General features: G+C 42.0%; 3 protein-coding genes across 3 annotated transcripts; 1 reads left to right on the forward strand and 2 right to left on the reverse strand.

The window, feature by feature from the left end:
- Positions 1 to 9,437: 9,437 nt before the first annotated feature.
- On the reverse strand, positions 9,438 to 10,567 carry MELLADRAFT_65385 (uncharacterized protein; the record flags this gene model as incomplete). The annotated part of the gene is made up of 2 exons (XM_007413110.1): positions 9,438 to 10,129; positions 10,225 to 10,567. The coding sequence occupies 2 exons, from the start codon at positions 10,565 to 10,567 to the stop codon at positions 9,438 to 9,440; spliced, it is 1,035 nt and encodes a 344-aa protein (XP_007413172.1).
- Positions 10,568 to 11,868: 1,301 nt separating this feature from the next.
- MELLADRAFT_109045 (uncharacterized protein) lies at positions 11,869 to 12,980 on the forward strand (the record flags this gene model as incomplete). The annotated part of the gene is made up of 4 exons (XM_007412945.1): positions 11,869 to 11,886; positions 12,061 to 12,450; positions 12,516 to 12,761; positions 12,927 to 12,980. The coding sequence occupies 4 exons, from the start codon at positions 11,869 to 11,871 to the stop codon at positions 12,978 to 12,980; spliced, it is 708 nt and encodes a 235-aa protein (XP_007413007.1).
- A 5,546-nt stretch (positions 12,981 to 18,526) lies between these two features.
- Positions 18,527 to 20,158, reverse strand: MELLADRAFT_89933 (uncharacterized protein; the record flags this gene model as incomplete). Its single annotated transcript, XM_007413109.1, has 6 exons — positions 18,527 to 18,869; positions 18,933 to 19,036; positions 19,107 to 19,259; positions 19,317 to 19,700; positions 19,752 to 19,844; positions 20,003 to 20,158. The coding sequence occupies 6 exons, from the start codon at positions 20,156 to 20,158 to the stop codon at positions 18,527 to 18,529; spliced, it is 1,233 nt and encodes a 410-aa protein (XP_007413171.1).
- Between the last annotated feature and the right edge of the window lie 1,170 nt (positions 20,159 to 21,328).

Consider the following 21,328-nt stretch of genomic DNA (forward strand, 5'->3'; position numbering starts at 1 on the left):
TTTCCTAGACCTAGGCTGCTTTGCTCTGTGTGTTAGAGTGTTTTCGTCTTACCCCTGTCTCGACAAATCCTTTTGACCACTGCTAGTCCCAAGGGCTAGACCCTAGCGCGGCTACTGGCAAAAGGTTGTCAGAGGGAAGAAGAAGCCACCTCTCCCCCACACCCCATACACAACTGTATGGCGCACACGTATTATAAAGTTATAAACATATGATGAAATGAACTCATAGTGAATATGTTACTATAAGCGCCACGAGGCGCACTGATAGGCTTCAGAGTGAGAATCCACGAGCCGATATAACTGACCGTAACAAATGGATGTTGTGGAAGTAGTCAATTTTCTGGAATGAGATGAATTAGTAGGGGAAAAGAAGATGGTGATATGATTGAAGACAGTTTTAGGCAAATTAGAGAAGAACATAAGATCAAAAGAAGAGGGAAAAAGAAAAATATTTAAACAATTCATTTTCTGTCAATTCATATACAAATAAACTAGCACGACTGGGCGGCGGGCGCCGCATCAACATCTCACATCAGTCTGATCTCCCTTCATTCCTGCCTACGTAGATGCATAATACCTGTGTCTGACCAAGTGCTGATCCCATCAGTCTTTGTCCATTACTGATTTTGAAGTGAGTGCTTTTCCAAACCAATTGGGTCATCAAATTTTGAATCCACAATCAACAATAACCATGGAGAGTCTGCGTTGTTGTTTTTTGTAACTTCACCAAAATATATCCAAGGATTTCATCTACATTTTGTTGGTTCAATACTTGTGTTGTCCTCTTGTTCTTCTTCTTTTTCTTCTTTAACTCAGGTATATAATATGTGGAAACCTTTTGAATTAAAAAATTAAAGAAAACTTCAACATGATCAAAATTTCAAAAAGTTGATAAAATCTTCCAAACTTTACAAAAGAAAAAACACAATAATCATACACACAAAACACACTTCACAAACTTCAATACTATTCCATATCTTTTCACTTTGAATATCCAAAACATTATCCAAAGAGGAACCTTTAATAGCATCAGATGATCTTTGCCAACAGATTTCACAAACCCTTGAATTTTCTTTTATTGTAGTAATCCAACAATTTTCAACATCAAACTTTAATTGATGACCTCCATACAAAATCCCAGATCTAATTCCAATCTGGTTTATGTTTTTATTTATATTTGAATTAAATCATTCTTGACTGATTTTCAAATATGGTTTTGGTTCTCTTTTATGAATTGATGTACTTATTGGTTTGATTGAATGAGTCTAGATTGTAAGTGGTTTGATTAATTCCGGTGATCAGTTGAAGTCTTGTTAATGTTCTTCTTCTTATTCTAGCAGTACTGAGTTTTCAATGCCTTCCTTTAAAAATCAAACAAACCAAAAACAAAAACAAAAACGATCAAAAATCCGGACTCAAAGTGTTAGATGTTTTCATTTACTTCAAAATTAACTTGATGAAATTGATTTTTGATAACTTACTTTGAAAGATAAGGTTTAAGTTCCAATGAAAGAACTCCAAGCAGATCTTCAATTACTACAGCTTTACATCTTTCTAAACAAATAATTTTTGTAGTCAAAGGATCAAAGATTGACCATCTTCCATGGAACTTCTAAAGATGTTTTTTTCTCAATTTGGTTCAATCCAATAATTCAACATAAAACTAAACCAAAAAAGAATCAAGATTTGAGTTAACATCATTTGATTTTAATATATGCAGAATTGACTTACATGATCATGATTTCCTTGAGTAGAAACACTTAACATCCATTCTCAATTAACTAAAACCCTAACCGATCTTAAACCTCCAACTTGGCCAATCACCATATTCTTTTCACAGCTTCCAAATTGTACTGGTACTGAAGATCTGGATAATTCCAATCACCTGTATTGTGATTCAAATGCATTTCAAGCAATTGACATTTTAGAATAATGAACATCTTGAATTAATTTGAATTGCAATTCAATCAGATATCTTATTCGATTTTCATTTTCTGTATTTCTGTTGAATTCATAAGTTCTATTCCAGTCACTGTCAAAGCTAATTAATATAAGAACCCAATAATCAGTCAATTTATTCAAAAAAGAGGAAAAAACTGATGCAAAAAACTTTACATTTCTTTTCTGCTTCAAACCAACTTTCAAACCAAGTTTCATTTTTTAAAACCATTTCAAAAGTACCAAACCAATTTTCATTATTAGAACAATCAGATGCAAATTCAAGAAAAAGTTGAAATTCCTTTTCTTGATAGATATATTGCAGTCAATAGAAGTTTGTAACCAAAGATGTAGATTGTTTTTGAAAAATCAGCATTCTGAGGAGCCCTCATAACCAAATATGTAGATCGTTTTTGAAGAATCAGCTTTCTGATAAACCCTCATATGATTCGCTAATGTTTAAGCTTTGGGTTTGTAGTCTTTTTCTTTCTTTTGCTGGATTTGATTTGAGTTCAATTTTGAATTTAACTCAAAGAAAATAGAGACTGTTATAAAAAACTTTGAAGTTGTTCAATTGTCTAGAGTGTTGAAAAATTACACTTACTTTTAAATACTTTCAACTTGATTGATCTCTTTAGCGTTGAAATAGAATTGGTTTACTGATCCTTTTCAATCTTTGTTTGCTTGATGATTTTGATGGTACGTTTGGAGAATGTATTTAGGGTCTTGGATGAATATGAACTAAGTAGGTGTGAGCGAGATGTTGATGGCAGATATGTAGAAGGGTTTCATTGGCTTTTTTAGATGATGAATTGTTCATTTCATCACGATTTCCTAATCTATACATACCCAAAAGAAAATGAATTCAAGGCTGGGAAAATGTTCCAAGTGAAATTCGTAACACATTTTGGCAAGATATAAACCTACATTCTCGCGCTCCAAGAGGATATGTGAAGGTGTGGAACGGTAGCACAGTCGGTAAGGTGGCAAGCCGAGTGTGCTAGGTACTGCAAGTCGGTGATAGCTACTGATGATAGCCTTCGCCTTTGCCGTTTGAGGCTCCACTTGATTGGCGGAGTTGCTTTCTGTCACCTGTCCATAGAGATCAAGTTGAAGAGAATGGCAAGTAGTTTGGATCGCTTCACCGTAATAGTAATGATGATCAACCGATAAATGATTCACTTTGATCTTACGCACCTTTCTTAAGGTTAGTAGTCCATTGTCCTAGAACTACCTTTCACATTTGATTGAAATATACCATTAAATTTCATTGTCTGGGCCTTGCTTTAAGCTTCTGGTATCTGATACACCCCAAAAAACCGTACGCCTTAACTCTGTTTAGGTTTGGATTGAAGGTCTATAAACTGGAGCGGGATGAGAGAAGGTCTACTTTTGTGAATCCTGTGGCCTTTGTTTCACAGATTATTGAGCTTTCTTAACTCTCTTAAATGTTTTATGGATGATAAAGAAAGATAATTGGATCAGATTGAATTTCATTGCAACAGTATCTCAATTGGAGAGTTACTTACAGGTCTGATATCTTGATCAATTATCATCAAACTTGCTTTAGTCTTTACACACAGATCTTGGATATTATTGAATCAACTTGCAATACTTTGAGGATGACTGAAACGTTTGTCGAGTTGAGGCAAAGTATGGTGAACTGTCAATGAGCATGTTCAACTTGAATTTGGGTCTCGTAAGTCAAGAAATTTCATTCAAGTCAGTTAAGTCAGGCTTACAGTAGAGAGTAACCGGTACAGATTCATTGATTCAATCAAGCTCTTGAAAGCCTTAGACTGATGCTAAAAGATTGTTCAAAAAGGTCTTCAACATCAATTTCGGGATTATGGAAAGAGGCAAAAAAAGACTTACATATCAAATGAAAGATTCATAAGCCACAGTCAGAATCATTCTTGGTGGCCTGTGTTGCTTTGAGTCATTGCTTCATTACCAATTTCATGCCTAATGGTGTTGGGTTTGTTTTATCTCATGAACGTTATCTGATCTATTGTTTGGATGGAGGTTTTTCAAACTGAAATGGTTTGTCTCTTGTCTTTTTGAACTCAATGTTGATGTGCATGGTGAGTTGATTAGCTGTTTGATCTTGCTGAAGAACATAATGGCTGATATTTATCGGATTGTTGAGACATGATAATTAGATTTTTGTTGATGATGTCATTGAATGATATATTGATTCTTGATGAAACAATGAATTGGTGATTGCTGCTGATCTGAGGAGGTTGATTTGAATTTGAAGTATAGTTGGTCAAGAAGTTGAATCAAGTGGTATGTAGATCATATATTTAATGTTGGATGCTTGCGGGTTGAAGATACCAGCAAATGAGTAAATCTAGGGTGAAACACGTGGATGTCAAAAAGAATGGCTTGGACGTGTAAACCTGGAAATGTCTAGTAGGGTTTGGGAGTTTTGTAAGTTTTGTCTGGGAACACGGTTTCCCTTTAACTTGAATGATTCTGTAAAAAATAAATAGATCTGTTTTCAAAAATAATCCTAAATAAATGTTATAACAAGTAGTGAACAGAGTTAAGTATAAATTTCATCAGTTTTGCATTAAAGAGTTAATTTCAATTTCCTGAATTGCCTAAGAAATTTGAGAAATGGTCTATGAAAGTAAGATTAAAATTCTTATAAAATAAATTATCTTTGGGATGTGAGATTTAAAAACAGAAGAAGGGGAGGTGTGCAGTGTCGTTAAGTTGAGGAAAAATTTGTGTGTTGTTCATATGTTTCTCTATCTCAACTTTAAACAATCTTATAGTGTTAGCAAAATAAACAGATTTCAGTCAATTGAATAAGTTATAATCAATCAAATTAAAATAATATTCAAGATTCAATTTTAACAAATCAAGACATCTTCCATATCATCATACAATCCTAACCTATCAAGTTCTGAACTCAATGCTCTCTCATTGGCACTCAATACAGTTTGGTTCGTAATCTCTTACTCTTCATCTTCTCCCTCATCTTCTTTCTCATTGACCACCACACCTACTTGCTTTTCAACAATATCATCAACTTCTTCTACCTCTCCTTCTACACACCAAAGTTTTTCCACCAATGAAAAACATTCCTTGTTCACCAAGACCAGAAATAAACCTCTCTAGCTCTCCCCATTCCTCTAAAAGAGCAATATTGCCAGCTTGAGACTCAGTGACATAAAACACGAGTTTGAACTTTGCATTTGAATTCCTTACATGGTGCAGGAGCTGACATCTCAATCAAGTTTGAAAAGGATTCATGACCACAATATGGCAAGAATGAGGGTTGAGTCGACTCAGGGTTGCAAGGCAAAGCAGACATTGAACCTGCTGAACAATTAGGTTCAGAATATCTAATAGAAGTGATACTATTGAAGAAATCTCTAATATCTTTTATTAATAAATTCCAAAGATCTTGAGTCTTAGACTGAGGTTCTGATGAATTTTCTGGTGCATTTTGAATTTCATCCTTTGATTCATTCATGATTTGATGGTTTTGATTTTGATTTTGTTTTGGTGATGGATCATTTTGATTCTGATTTGAATTTGAATGATGAGTTGGTGTTGATTAAACAATTTGATTCCAAGGTTGTGAAGTATTTAATAAATCATCTTCATCGGTTTCAGTCTGGAATTGATTTGAAAGTTGAAAATGAGATCCTCCTACCGTTAATTTTCCCATTCCTTTGATAGTTAAAGTAGAATAGATTGGACATCTTAAGTTTGTCTTAGTTTGTAAGTGTGGTAATAAGCAATGAAGATAATAATGGATGTGATAAGACTAATAAATTTAAATTTGGTGTTAGTATTGATTGACTCTCTAATTCAATTTGATTTTATTGAATGTATCAGGTCATTCACAGTCCAATAAGATCTTTCCTTGATTGAGTTCTATTAGGTAAGAGAATGATTGACTTCAATTCACATCCTGTTGTTGTTGTTGTTGTGGGTGTGGTGATGGTTGTTTTAGTTGTTCTGGTTGATTTGAGAAGCGATTGTGACTAGGTGGGTCTTGTTCCTTAACACTTAGCCCTACCTTGCCCTACCTTAAGGGGTATATAAAATAGGGGACTTTGATTTTGATTTTGATTTTGAGGTCAATCAAGCGGCAATAGGGAGCAATAGGGCATAGCACTGTCTAGAGCAGTTGTACAGCTATGGTTTATAGATTGCTCTACATAGCTGGACAGGTAGTCCTGCAATGCAGTGTGATTCAATGTTTCAATGATCCCATTGAAACCTTCATCGCAGAATTGCAATCGTACAATGCTGCAATGATGAATTGGTGACATTCAATGTTTCAATGCAATTGTGCAATGATGCACATTGCCGCAATGATTCAATGGATTCAAATTCTGAATCCACTTCATCATTGGATCATTGCATGATGCAATGATGAAATGCTGTGATGCTGTGTTGTTTCAATGGATTCAAATTATTCATCATTGAAAAATCACAGCATCACACAATCAATGATGTGATGATGAAATGCTGTGATGCTGTGTTGTTTCAATGGATTCAAATTATGGATCATTGAAACATCACAGCATCACACAATCAATGATGTGATGATGAAATGTTTCAATGCTGCAATGGTTCAATGGATTCAAAGTATGAATCCATTGAAACAACATGCAGCATCGCAGCATAGATTATGGAATGGTGCAATACTATGTTACAAGTTAAAAGGGGACATGCCTGTGTCTTCCCAACTCTTTGTCATATTCACTCCATCCAGTTTTTTGCCAATTTTTTCCAATTTAATCACAAAGTATGATTTTTTCTGAAATTCCTAATCTGGTTTTTTGTCTTGGCTGTCTCATGGTGATTGACTTCCCTCTTGATTCTCAAGACACAGTGTTTCTAGCTCTCAATTGCAATACTGATGCTTGTGTTTTTGTCTTCCACGTCTTCCACAGTATGTCCTATTCAGCCTCCAAAGCTGATTACAAGAGAGAAAGAGCCAGGGCTTGCACAGACACCACACATCAAGAAACAAACAGACAATCCGCAACAATCATGGCCTATCTGATGACACCACAATTTTGAAGTTACACCAGACTGACCAAGATGATAACCCCTATCTCTTCTCCAGGGGTAACATGGCATTGGTGGACAAAGAGACAAACTAAGTAATTTCTTCAGTTAGGTTTATTGACCTGAACAAAGAAGAAGACAATTTTTTCCGTGAGTTGAAGAACACCAATTCCATTCTTTACAAGCACACCACTGCTTGAAATTGCTTCCTAGTATACTCTTCAGATGATCCAGTGTACTTGGCGTTGATTTTTTGAAATTGGTCATTGGTTCTTGGTTGATAATAATTAGCCATCTGGCCTGCTGGACGCTTCTTCACTTGAATAGATGACCTAATATGACTCACTTGAGCACTTATAGGATTGGTGAGATCACCGTTTTGGAAGTGAGTTGACAATTGTAGGGTGTGGTGGGTTGCTCTAACATTCCAGGTCATAAGTGCAATAATGTTTGGCTGAGCTAAGACTACCTCTGCATTGTATTGGGGAAATTTCATATGAGAATTGTGAATGATGACCTGGTGAGGTTTTCCTTCAGGAAGATCGATTGGAAAGCCAGCGTTTTGGTCAACTGTATCAAAGAGACCAACAGTTTTGTACTAAATTGCAATGTGTTTGTCAACGCGCCACATGCAGACAACGACTCAACTGACTACACTGTTGGTCTCTTTGGTACAGTTGACCATAACACTGGCTTTTCACTCCATCTTCCTGAAGGAAAACGCCACCCGGCCATCACTCACAATTCTCATATGCAATCTCCCCAATACAATGCAGAGGTAGTCTTACCTCAGCCAAACATCATTGTACTTATGACCTGGAATGTTAGAGCAACCCACCACACCCTGTGATCGACAAATCACTTCCAAAACCGTGATCTCACCAATCCTAAAAGACTCAGATTAGATCATCTATTCAAGTGAAGAAGCGTCCAGCAGGCCAGATGGCTAATTATTATCAACCAAGAACCAATGACCAATTTCAACAAATCAACGCCAAGTACACTGGATCATCTGACGAGTATACTAGGAAGCAATTTCAAGCAGTGGTGTGCTTGTAAAGAATGGAATTGGTGTTCTTCAACTCACGGAAAAAATTGTCTTCTTCTTTGTTCAGGTCAATAAACCTAACTGAGGAAATTACTTAGTTTGTCTCTTTGTCCACCAATGCCATGTTACCCCTGGAGAAGAGATAGGGGTTATCATCTTGGTCAGTCTGGTGTAACTTCAAAATTGTGGTGTCATCAGATAGGCCATGATTGTTGCGGATTGTCTGTTTGTTTCTTGATGTGTGGTGTCTGTGCAAGCCCTGGATCATCTGACAAGTATACTAGGAAGCAATCAATGGCAAGGAGGTAGTTGTTTCATCTTTTACATGTCAAGTTGTCTCCGTGTTTTTTTATTGCTGGTCTGTTCTCTCATTTTTCTTTTTGTCTTTTTATCATACACGTCAAGTTGTCTGTTTTATTGTATTGCTGGTCTGTTCTCTCATTTTCCATTATGTCTTGTTCTCACGCACATTAACCTATGCAAGCCAAGATGCTTAAATTGTTTTTAGATTTAACTGACAGAAAGCTCTTACCCAAAGAGAGCTCTTTTGAAACATGCCTTAGTTGGTTCTCCCTCATTACACCTCAACATCTTGACCATTCTAAGATGGAATTAACTCCATCACCACACATCCTGTGTCGCTTTTGGTTTCAGTCATAAAATTCATCACTTTGAGAGTCATTACTTTCTTTGAACAAGTAGCTTCTCATTATCTTAAAGTGGCACACTGGTAACCTGGAAAGTACCATCTCCTTGCCCTTCTCTAACACTCCACCAGATTGTAAATTTACCCAATTTTGTTTAGCAAACATGTTTATTTTATCTTTAGTGGTTTTATGAGGAATGAGTTTGAAAAGATATCAAAAAGATAAGTAGGCGCGCACAAGTGTTTGTTCTTTGAAATAGCCAGAGACTATTGTTTATTAGGTGATAAGTAAAGCTTTATAAGGGCAAAGATTGAGTAGAATTAATGGACAAGGGTTATTCTTGAAGTGAGAACTTTGTATATCAGTTTGAGCATTAATCACATCAATATCTGTTATAAAAAAACATGTAAGGGTCATATTAGTTTATTTCTTAATGTCTTTATGGAGAAAATAGTCTAAAAGACTTACTATTTGGTCAGAAAATCGCCTTGAGATCAGTCATGACGGGTAAACTTTCCAGTCTTGGTCATCTTGTGTTGAGAAGATGAAGATATTAATGGGACAGAGTCAGGATCAGCTCCAATGTCAGTAGCAGAGCGATTTCCATAAGAGTTTTCAATTAAGCGCGTTAGATCATCTCTGACAGTGGCATAAGGACATTTGATAAGGTGAGATGCATCGTAGGAAGAGGTACCAGAGAGGTTACAGGAGGGTATGAACTTCCAAAGAGTTAAAGATGTCTTCTGTTTATACTCATCACCTTTTCAATTCCAAGGTGTAATAGTTAAATAGCCTTTGTCTTGAGATAAAACATCAAACCAGTGAGATGCAGCCTTTTGTTCGAAGTGGATTTCAAAGATTCTAGCCCCATTGAAGGTGTAAGCAGGTGAGGTGTTGGGTTCTCTGATGAAGGTGATCTGAAAACGGTCATTGGTGCCATGGGCTTTTAAGATTTCAAACAGCTCTTCAGTTATGTTACGATGACGTAAGTGAAATGGTAGGCCGGTGACAGCAACAAGTAAACTGCTCATGATAGGGGTGAGTTTCGAGATGGGTTCTAAGTTAAAGATGAGAAGACTGGTGCGGGTGGAGCCATTGAAGATCACAAGAACCCCACAGTCTAGTCTGGTGTTTTGTTGAAGGGTTTCTTTGACAGTTGCATTCTTGAATCGAATTAAGATGAATTGATTGAGACCAGGTCCCAAGATCGTCTCGAAGTAGCTGACAAAGCTTGATAGAGAGAGTTTAACGCTTTCATAGGTGCTATTCATACGTGTATCAGACATTGGCTTAACCATAGCCCATAAGTTCATATCAGCGTCAGACACGTGAGTTTCCGAGTGAAAGTTCCACCAGAGTTGAAGTTCCAAAGGTAGATTGGCAGTTGGAACAAAGCCTGGTTTGCGAAGTTGGAGAAGTGGGTTGATGGTGAGGAGTTCCATCTCACCAGGACATGCTATAGCAAGGAAAGTACATAAAGAATCAAGTCCTTTTGTTAGTTCTATCAAAGATTGGATTCAAGAAAGATTAATAGAAAGAAGAAGAGCTTACGATAAGCGGAAAGAGGCATTGTGGACGTGGCAGGAGTCATTATATGACCACCCGTAATTTCAGTACCAGTTTCTTTATCTAAGACTTCAGCATTAACCATAACTTTCTTTACTGATTCATTGTCTTTTTCGACTTGAGTATTAGTTACTTCATCTTCCTCATCTTCATCTGAATTGATAGTGTTTGATTTAGTTTGAGTAAGATCAGTTATTTTTGCTGGTTCTTCAGTATCAGATTGATCCTCATCATTAAGAGTGACTTGAGTTTGAATTAAGTTAGAAAGAGGATTCGATTCGTCAGTTTGGTTCAAGAGGTTGTTATTCTCAGTTGAGGTAAGGTCCATTTCTTCATCTTCAAGATTATTGAATGTTAATTGTTGAGTAGACTGATCTAGAGCATTTGAGCTATCACCTAACACTGCCAGCATTAAAGAGGTTCCCCAGTTGGGAATATGGGTTGTAGGGATCAGACCGCCATTGTGATATATGTAGTCACAAAGGCTGTCTGTTTCCTACGACCCATATTCCCATCTGGGAACCTCTTTAATGCTGGCAGTGTAAAAGGTATTTTCGAGATTTGGAGCCTTTCGAGAGTTGACGCTCGAGTAAAGGAGTGCTTTGTTCAAGAAGTTTCTTGTTAGCGCTGAACTTAGATTTTTTACCAGAACCTTTCGAGGATGATGGAGTGATAGGTGCCATTAGACTAAATTTATAAGAGACAGATCATAAGATAGGTCAATCGAATTTAGATCATTAGTCTTTCTATTTTGAATAATCTTCCGGTGATTAGGTAAAATAAACACTTACTTATTCTTTGATTTCAATCACAAGAAGGTAGGTGGCCTAATGGAATGGTCTGTTTGAGTCAGTGTGGTTATGGTAGTAGTCTGAGTCCGGTTCGAACGTTTAAAAAGATCAGATTGAGCAGTTGACAATCTAAAACAAAGGGAGACAGTCATTAGTACTGAACACTAGTTTCACTCGATTTCTCGTATTTGAGATGTGTCTGTTGGGTTTATTATCTTACCTAGGATGAATAGGAGAGTCAAGGAACTTGTTGAATAGTATATGAGCGCCAGAGGGTTGAACTTGGTGATAAAGTATTAAAGGATGTAGATAAAAGTTGATAGCCTTCTTAGAGATCTAGATGTGAGATAGAATCGATTCGAATATGCAACAAGGGTTGTATTATCAATGAGTTTGAGTGTATCTTTTAGCGTAGAAGGGTTTTTTAAGGAGGGTCAGGTGGAAAATAATGGTAATGAATGATTTTATTTTGAGTGAGTGATTTGTTGATTAGAGATCAGGAAGAAAAGGTAGGTAGTTGGGTTTAGCTAAAGTTTAATATAGTGAGGGAGAGGTTAATCACTGGGAGTAAGAATTCTTAGGTACTAACATAGGTCTGGTATTTGTACCTGTTCTTAGATCCATTTGGAGATTTTTTGTGCGCTCGATCGCTCGGATGGGGTGATAAACTAAGAGTGGGGCTGGAGAACATGTTCAAGTTGTTCATTGTGATTGATTCTAATGTTGAATACATCTTGAGGGTGGTAATTTTAATATGAGAAGTTTTTAAATAAACGGTAAGGGTTTGAGTTCGTGTTTGAGAATATGTCTGAGTGTTTGCTATTGATGAATTCAGATGATGTGTCTAGAAGCAGCTGTGCGTTAAGTTTGAGTAGTTATCTGTTTGTTTTATTGATCAGGTGGCTGAGTGTTAAGAGCTTGTGTCAGAGGTATCGTTCGATCGAGGGTATCTGATAGGTTCAATTGAGACTTTTGATGTTTTGAATTTCATTTTATTGATTTAACTAATAACGAGGAATCGGGCGGCCAGCCGCCCACTGGCACGTTGCCTCAGCCTCTGCTCTTCCGCACTGCCCCAGCACCGTCTACACTGGCAGCCCTTGCCCTACCTCATCGTCCTAGCCCGGTCGACACTGGTTGGGGTCGCCCTCTCCTTAGCCTTCGACCAAGAGGCGTCGCGGCCAAGCTGGCCTGCCCGCCACCGGCATCCACCACAGCTATTGCCCAGCCTAACCTGTGCCTCGCAGTGGCGCCCCCCGCAAGCTGCACTATCCCCGTAGTCAGCCATCCATCAAGACATTATAAAACCCGGAGCACGCACCTTTCAGCTGTCCCCTCGCAACATACGATGTCCTCCTCAAACAACACCACCCAACTTCCGGAAGCCAATACCTCCATCACAGTTCACAAACCGCGGCCAGTCAGTCCTTCCTCCCATGTAATTATAGGACTTACGATCCTGAGCTGGTTTTTTTTGTTTCCCAGGTGGTCATCGAACACGCCGTTTGTCCATCTGTGACCTACAACGCCTCACATTTCGAACAGGTCGCACGCTCACAATATCACCACTTCCACGGCATTGTCAATATGACAATTTTAAGCGCGCTTCAATACCACCCGGAGCAATTCTACACCGTCATAGAATTCCAGAGGCGAGGTCCTCCCCACCTTCACATAGCTCTACTCAATGAGGACCACCCTGGTTCCCTCTGTTCCAACATCCACGCATCCGTCAGTGACACTACCTAGCCTCAAAGCCACTCAAAACTGACATTGATTCGCATCGCACAGTGATGAAGTATCATTCTGCCCCGTTACTTCCTCACCCAAACCCGCTCTCCCTCTCATGATACGAAGAGTGGGTTTTGACTGTGACCCTGTTCTGACCTCACGCAGCCCAACTACTGCTCTCACGTTGTACTACATCACCTCTTAGCTCTTGTTGAATAGAATCTCCCGACATCCTGCATTAAACCTGTAACACAACGCACGCACATATAGTTCATACCATTGCAAAGAACCTTCACTGCACTATTCAATCTGCAATACCATACCATTGCAGTAGGAAGTGTAGGGTATCAGTCTTCCGAGCCATCTCTGACTACATAACACTATATTACATTATTTACATGGACCTCAACTTGCAAAAAAGATTACCATCCAATCCATCTGCTAACCGGTGCGTGCTCATGGCCTCAGCCGCCACTCCTCGCCAATTCACGACATACCACATTTGTCGTTGAATTTTCTGGCAACACTTCTGTCAGAATGACGGTCGTCGCCTTCCGTGAGATGCACCGGGACATGGCTACATATAGTTGGCCATGTGCAAAAACCGGAGTGGGCAGCACCACACAAACCTGGCTCAACGTTTGGCCTTGCGATTTGTTTATTGTCATAGCAAACGCCAAAGCCACCGGAAATTGAAAACGAAAGAACGATATGGGGATTGACGTGTTCCCACCGTGGTGCATCTTCATCCTCGGCAGACAAACACAATCGCCTCGTTTCGGTCCAGAAACAATCAAACATTGGAGTGCATTGTCCGAAGCCTCCGTCACTAATAACCTCGTACCGTTGCAGAGTCCGGAATGTAAATTTAGATTACGAAGGAGAATTAAGACCGCCCCTACCTTGAGGCTGAGGTCATGGCTGGGGAATCCTGGAGGATTGAAACCGTTTAACACCTCTGTACTGACGTGTGAGGCATATTCCTGATCTAGAGAGTTGATTGACGAATAGTCTCGCTGTTCGGTCGGCAGACTTCGCAATACCATTCCATTCAGTTCGGCGACCGTGACATTAAGTGTAGTGATTACTGCTCGGCAATAATAATATTGAGCCAGTTGAGGCCACGCACGGCGCCTGACCAATGATGTCACACTGTCAAAGAATGGAGTAATCCATTTCCGGCTCAATGGCTGACCTGGCTTTATGCTGATCACTCTGAAATGTTCTAGCTTGACCTTCTCGACGTCGGAAGTCTGCAGTTCGCCGGACCCCAGAGCTAACAACCATCGCCCATAGGCCAAGTTGTCTGGATCATCGCCTAACCGTATGTTTTTCGTAAGCTCAAACTCTTCTACCTCGTCCCACAACGGGGAGTGCTTGAAACACGCCCTGACAGTATCCATAAGACCTCCATGCACGACCACAGGCAATGTCTGCCTGAAATCGCCTGAAAACAATACCACCATCCCACCGAATGCCTCGTCCGATTGCCTGAGATCGCGCAGGCTTCTGTCAACGCATTCGATTGCATGCCGGTGTTGCATTGCGATTTCGTCCCAGACCATGAACCGTGCCCCGAGTAAAGCTTTCCCAATCGCATCATTGCGACTGAATGTACAGGTAGAATCCGGGCCAATATCCAGAGGTATCCCCATTGCTGAGTGAGCAGTCGAACCTTTCAGCAGCAACAACGCTGCCACACCCGAGGAGGCCACTGCTAAGAATGGCATTGACCTCGAGTTCGCGTAGTGCAAACATGCATTTAATAAGTAAGTCTTGCCGCATCCTCCTGGGCCGTCCACAAACATCAATGTAAGACCTACGGTCATTACACTTACACATATCATTACTTAACACTAATTAGACTTAAACTTAAGAGCCTCTCATATATAGTTGTCTTTCTTCCTTCACGCTAGGTTCCTTAGTGATTTCGGGACTGACTTCCTATCCCTATATCCTTCGGAACCAGGTACGCGTTCATTTATTTCTCAGTTTCTCTCTCTGGTCTATTATCATTAGCGCAGTTGTTGTAGAGTGATTTCGGGACTGACTTCCTATCCCTATATCCTTCGGAACCAGTCTTCTCTACTGGTCGACCGTTGATATTGCAATAAAAGTCTCAAGGGTTCTAGAAAACCTGCTCCCGCTGTGCTACTCAGCGTTCTTGATAGTCTCAGTGAAGGTTCTGTAGACAGACCTTACAATCAATTTGCCTTGGTCGGATTCTAGGCTTTCTACTACCGCATCGAACACCAATCCTTGTTCATCCGTCATTGTCACGCCTGCACTGATGACGTACTTGTTGCTAGCTTCAGCGCTGACTTCACCATCATCGGTGCCTCCGCAATCGCCCAGGACCTCTAATAATAAAGCTTCATCTACGGGGTTCGAGCCCACATCGTCCAGACTCTTGCCCATGTATTCCAAGGACTGCGCCAAAAGATATAGGGCATAGTTCTCTAGCTGAGCTTTGGATGGCTCTAAGAGCGGAGCGCGCAGAGCCAGCTTGTAATGACAGTCGTCCATAAGGTCATCCGCGTGATCTTCCCACAAAAGTTGTGGATTAGATGGCGGACTGTGCGCAAGAATCAATGCGAACATCTCCCTCAATTGGTGGCCAGATTGCCAAACTGCCGCTTCCGTGAGGCAGGCATCGTAGTGAGCGTCGGACATTAGAAGCCCTCTAGCATCTTCCGCCTGCCTGTAATTCGAGTGGATGACGCCGTCGACAGTCCTCAGGTTCTGAAACGAAGTTGGTCCTCGCACTGATGTGAGCAACAGTCGTAGAAAATATCGATCACCATGACCTGGCTTGGCAAAATAGAGTCGGCTTATAGACTGAATGTCTCTTTGGCGCCGTGCCCATTCTTTTACGGATTTGTCCCACCAAAAGAAATCAGTCATTTCAGTGTAGAGCAGACTTCGGACAGTGAAATCGGTTCCGGTGACCAATTGATTCCGGCTACACATCCGAAAGTATTCGGTCAGCGTGGTCCTTTCTGCACTGCCTGAGTTCATAGCGGATTGAAGAGCTGCCGTGCTCCGGAAGTAAACCATGTTGGTTTATTCATCATGCAAGGATAATCAATTAACCGCGGGATGATTGCCAGACATAGACATCTGCAAAAGACAAAAGACGGCTACAAAGCCATATCAGCATTGATTGCAATATGTCTCGACGAAACCAACATACCTTCTGGAGCTGCTAAGTAACGGCCGTCGACGTATTCTGTTGGTTCGTCCTCTCTCTCCAAGGCTAGAGCCTGCCTATTGTGTCCCTTTGCAATGTACTTATAAAGGTACTTCACTGACTTCATACTTGTCGCGATCTCAACATTAATATGGCATCTGTATTTAAGCAACAGAAATCGGTTATACGGCACTATGTCCCGGTTAGTATAAGTGTGACCATTTTTGACGAATGAACGACCGTCGTCCGGGCGTTTATACTGTGGATACGATCATTCTGTCATGGCCGTGACGGGACTGAACGGCTGCGGATAACCATACTTGCACTTGCTACCGTTCCAACATGCGTTTGTGCTATCGCATGGTCCATGTACCATCGATTGAACTACCAGATCGTAAAGGATCGGATCTTGGTCAGGGTCTGGTATTACTGCCGAGACGACCAGATCGACCTCCTCCGGCGTCCTTGGAGTCGTAATTGGGTCGTTGATCAAGATTGTGTGTGCGTGAGGGGCGCCTCGTTTTTGAAACTCCACGGTATGGACGTCGGATAGACAGTTCCCAAGCCTTCCTCGTTTTCGAACGTCCTTATGCATTTCTTGCAACTTCAAATAGAAAATACGCGACAACAGGTCTGGCCGATCTTCCGGTAATTGGCCAGGTAGTAAGGCTTCCGTCATCTCGGGCCATTTTGGGTTAGCCGTCATCGTGATGAACAGACTTGGATGGCCAAATCTTTTCACCAGAGCCATAGCATCATGATATAGCTCATGCATTGCCCTCGGGCCCCCTACAAAGGAAGACGGCAGGATAACGCTTCGACCGATTGAAAAGTCATTGTTGTGGAGTGCCTCGGCTGCACCGTTGTAAATCTCAGCCCGGAGTCTTGGTTGATTCAGGCGAAAATATTTGAGTCTTGCGTTTTCGACACATATATACATGTCCACTGCATATTCCTGCAGCAGCCGGCCCCGACGCAGAACAGCTGAAAACCTGTTAAGGCGGTCGAACAGTTGGTACGCGCAATGTTCAGACCTGCTCACTTTGCCGTTCGGACCTGACCAAAAAGGATGTCAACCTACGGAAGCAGCGTCCGGCAGTGAAACGCAGCACTTACGACGTGATGCCGGGTTTCGAAAGTGCTCATCCCATCCATGGGAACCATGCATGAAGAAGATTGGATAATGTAGTGCAAAGTACGTAGTGTTCAATTCGGAGATCCGTTTAAGGAGTCCACTCTTCCTATGCAAGATGACGTCACGGTCCTTATCCCCAATATTCCCATCCCCTTGGACTACAGCTGCAACCTGATTGCACGTCGGATAGTTGTAACGATTTTTGTCTCGTCCGCTGATTGCCAACGACTTGATTTTTATCGTCTTGACTTCAACACCATTCATGATCTGTTCAGCCGATTTATACATCTTGGCGAAAGGGTTAGTCGAGTACAGGAATCTTTGGAACTGCTTTAATATTTGAGGGCGAAGACCACCCCCCGCTGCTCGTGATCGATCAGCGGCTTCGCAATCTGCTTGATCACCATTCATAAATATCTGTGCAAATTTCTTGGGCTGCCCATCCGGAGGAAGCAGCGCACCAATGCGATGGCTCAATTGTCCGAAAATGCGATAAGTCCATGCCCCACCATTCCCCATGACGGACTTGTCCGTGTCGACCCTGTTCGAAGTGAAAGAGAGAGAGTTATTGTGCGCTCTGATGTGTTTCCGGAAGTGTTTCGCATCTTTATGAGAACCAAGGGATCAGTGTGAGACCTCGTCCATTAACCAAGATGCTCACCTGGGTCATCACCAGTAAAGAGTGCTTGAACAAAAGCTGGGGTCAATGTTTTTTCCAAACCATTGCTTGGCAACGCGACCGCCCGTTTTTGGCAGCAGGCTGAGAACGTCGCCCGGTCTGACTTTCAGTCATCCTGGGTCCTTTCGCTCTTCCAGTGTAAGGCGCCACATTCCATGCAAGCATCATCACACGGTCCCAAATGGAACGGCATTTCACCAGGAAACCGTTCGATTAGACTCTGCTCCGACAATTGGGCCGTATTGCTGACTGCCGGACCGTTTGGGGCTGTGGGATATATCGAGGCCATTACAGAGTCGAATGATGTTAGAGTGAGCTGAAGTTCGGCTAGCGGTTTCGGCTGAGTCTTGGATGGATTTCGATAAATCGTTTTGTCAAAAAGCGATGATTAGTTGTGGTCCTTCCTACAGTTATGAGAGACCATATACTCATTCTTATACTTCAAACGACTTTTAATCATTCTCTTGCATCTCCTTGACCCAGGCTGGTTTTTTTTAGGCCGTGTTCATCGATTTTGATTGGCTCGGCGGTTGCAATGAGTGATCTGGGCGAGAGACATGAGATGAACAAAGCAGTGCAAAGGGCCAGCCCGGGCTCATGGCGTTGCCAATTCAACGTCTTGATCAGAAAGCAAGTCAATATTCGGGCCCGTTTCATTGCGGTTCAAAAGATACAACTATATACATGAATGTAACCGCCCTCATCAAAGGACAGCACCGGGCATTGAAGAAGACACAACATGAGATATCAATGATCAGGAATCAAGAGGCCCGTGCCCGCTTGGGTTGCCTCCCAGCCTTGGTACCCAGTCCAGTACTCGAACCCTGTTGCGGAGGTTCGATGTCGTCGCCGAGATCGTCATCAAAAAAATCCTCGCCGACCTCGTCGTCCAGCTCAACCTGCGGTGCAGCGCGTGCCTTACCCTTATTGACGGCTGCAGCATGTTTCTTCGGCTGTGGCAAAGGGAGCTCTTCCTGCTTGAGTTCAGCTTCCTTGCCTTGATCAATATCCGGCTTGGCCTTCGCTTGGTTGGCCGCCCGAGCTTTGGCTTTGGTGGCTGGAGCAGCCCGTTTCTTAGGGGTTGCTGGAACTGGCTTTATCGGACTGGAATTATGTCTAGGCGGTCCATGTTAGCAGATGAAGCAAACTTGATTAACGCGAACTTACTTGGCTGGCTTAACACGTCCCGTCGCCGTGACTTGGCTTCCGGTGCCGACTTTCTTTTTCGACACAACTTGATGGCCGCTCCCAACATTAAGGCCAGTAACCTGCTCACTCAATCCAGAGAAAGTGACGGTATCAGAACGGACTCAATGTGGAGAATTAGAAAGACAACCTGACGTCAACAATCCAACGATGATGCTCTTCGCTCCAATCCACAATGTACCCGTGGACCAAAGTCTCTTTACCCTCTTGAACCAAACCCTGGGTTTTTTTTAAGTTCGGGGTCGGTCTCATCCGGTATTCGACCTCAAATTTGACTGTGGATTTGTTCTGTTTTGATGTCAGTCGGGTACCCCTCAGAAAGGAGGATGATTACAATGGACGTACTTCAGGGCGATAATCAGTGTGCTTCATGACGAAAACCAACACCGCAGAGTCCGACTCCACATCTGGTATCTCAGCCTTAGCACCAACGATACCGAAGCCGCTTGCTGCGGTATTGTTGTGCAGTGTCCCAGCAAAGGTATCGCTGTCGCCGACGTCAATCTTGTGCACTGGGTCGAAATAGATTTGGAAGTCGGCGGTCTCAGACGATGGCAGCATCCTACCCTTGATCGAATAGCAGTGTTCATCTAAAACCTCGTGCTCGGCGGTCGAGTAGCCGGTGAGGATACCGTCATATTCTCGCTCATTGTTGTCGTTGAGCCCGTTGCAAGTTATCGAGACTGTGGCGTTCCGGTACGTAAATTTCTGACCGTTTAATGGAGCAAGCTAGAGACAATGGTTAGCCTGTGGAAGCCCTCCGGCAGGCAACAGACTCACTATCTCTGATACTTCGACCACGCCCGAAATATTGAAAGGATGTGACTTTTTCACAGGAGCGTTAGAACCGGTCGACATCGTCCTGCAGTGCCTCTTGAGGTTCAATTTTTATGCTATTGCGTGACAAATGGGCAATACGAAGAAGAGGAGTGTAGAAGTTTTCCGATCCGTCCGCTAAAAAACTACAGTTTGTCGTGAATATAGAGAATTGGAAAGATGTGATGGAGACTTGTCATGTCGAAGCTACGTACGTGGTTATATAGTGTTTGAGCGTGAATTCCATAGACCTGTGCTGTTGCTGCTTGGCCAAGCGTGGCGAGCGTTGGTCGTCGCTTGTGACGAAGTTCGACCGGCGTACCGCTATCCCGTCTCGATATCAAAGACAACGTGGCTGGCATCAAGTGCATTGTATGGCGTAGTCGTAGAAGTGATCATTACGTCTGGCTGGTCCAGGGCTCAGGATCTATGGGCCGAACTCGCCCAGGTGGTCCGAAGCATTGGAAACGCCTTGATAATGACCTGGATCTGGTCCACAATGGTGATCGAGTCTAGAATCAACTTGGAACGTGGAGAAGGCCGTAGCACAGCTTTCCAGAGCGTGGGTTGGGTAATATCAAAGTTACGAAAGATCTCCGTGTGCCCCGGGGATCCGAGGCCCATTGAGTATCCTCTCGGGTCTGCGCCGGTAGTATAAACAGCATATGCTTAGTTTTTTCTCGACGTGGGAAATGTTCAAAAATGTATTGGACAGGCATCGGGTTTCGGCACGTTATGGGCTGAAGTCTTTGTGCAACAAAGCTCGCTGCCTACATTATGACGCTGCAAGACAAAGACAGATGGTATGGGACTGGTAGCCTGAGCGCATCAATGACAGTACATTTAACACTCAGTGTTATACACTTTCACGGACTATGACAATTGACGCACTTGTACGACATTCCCATTGTGAGGTTAGTTTCAATCTAGATTATCTGAGCGTATGAAACATGTGACTACAAATGATCTCTCTTCCCGGAATGATAGAACAAATACACCTTCATCCTAGGCATCCAGCTTATGCATGAAACCAACACGGTGCAATTACAAAAGCCTTCACCCAAAGTGTGTGCTTTTGAATTGGAATGTGCCGACGAACGTGTATCAAAGCCGCCTGGGATTGATCTATGCTCACGTTAAAGGGGGGCGAGACCACGTTGGTGTCAACTGCGCCTCTGTTGAATTTTGGAACTTATAAGCTGGATTTCAGAAGTCTAAGAATCAATTGGTCAGACCGGGTTTTACTGGTGGACTGGCCTTGTTGCTCACATTGATCTCCCATACGTTGTTTTCAGATTGGTACCCAACAACATTTCCTCGCAAGCTGATTAGATTACCGACGGAGAGCGAGTTGATGCTCAGCTGTGTCGAAATGTATGGTTCGATGCTGTAGCAAGCTTGAAGATCTACATTTTTTTTTGACTGACCAAAAATGGTTAGCATTATTTCTAATCAGAAGTAAAGAGTAACTCACAACGTTATCTCGGCCCCGGTGCAGAACTCTGATGACTTCAGTTGAGGAGGTAGGGTTGGATGTGTGT

The sequence above is a fragment of the Melampsora larici-populina genome (genome assembly GCF_000204055.1).
Source record: "Melampsora larici-populina 98AG31 unplaced genomic scaffold MELLAscaffold_34, whole genome shotgun sequence".
Lineage (NCBI taxonomy): Eukaryota > Fungi > Basidiomycota > Pucciniomycetes > Pucciniales > Melampsoraceae > Melampsora > Melampsora laricis-populina.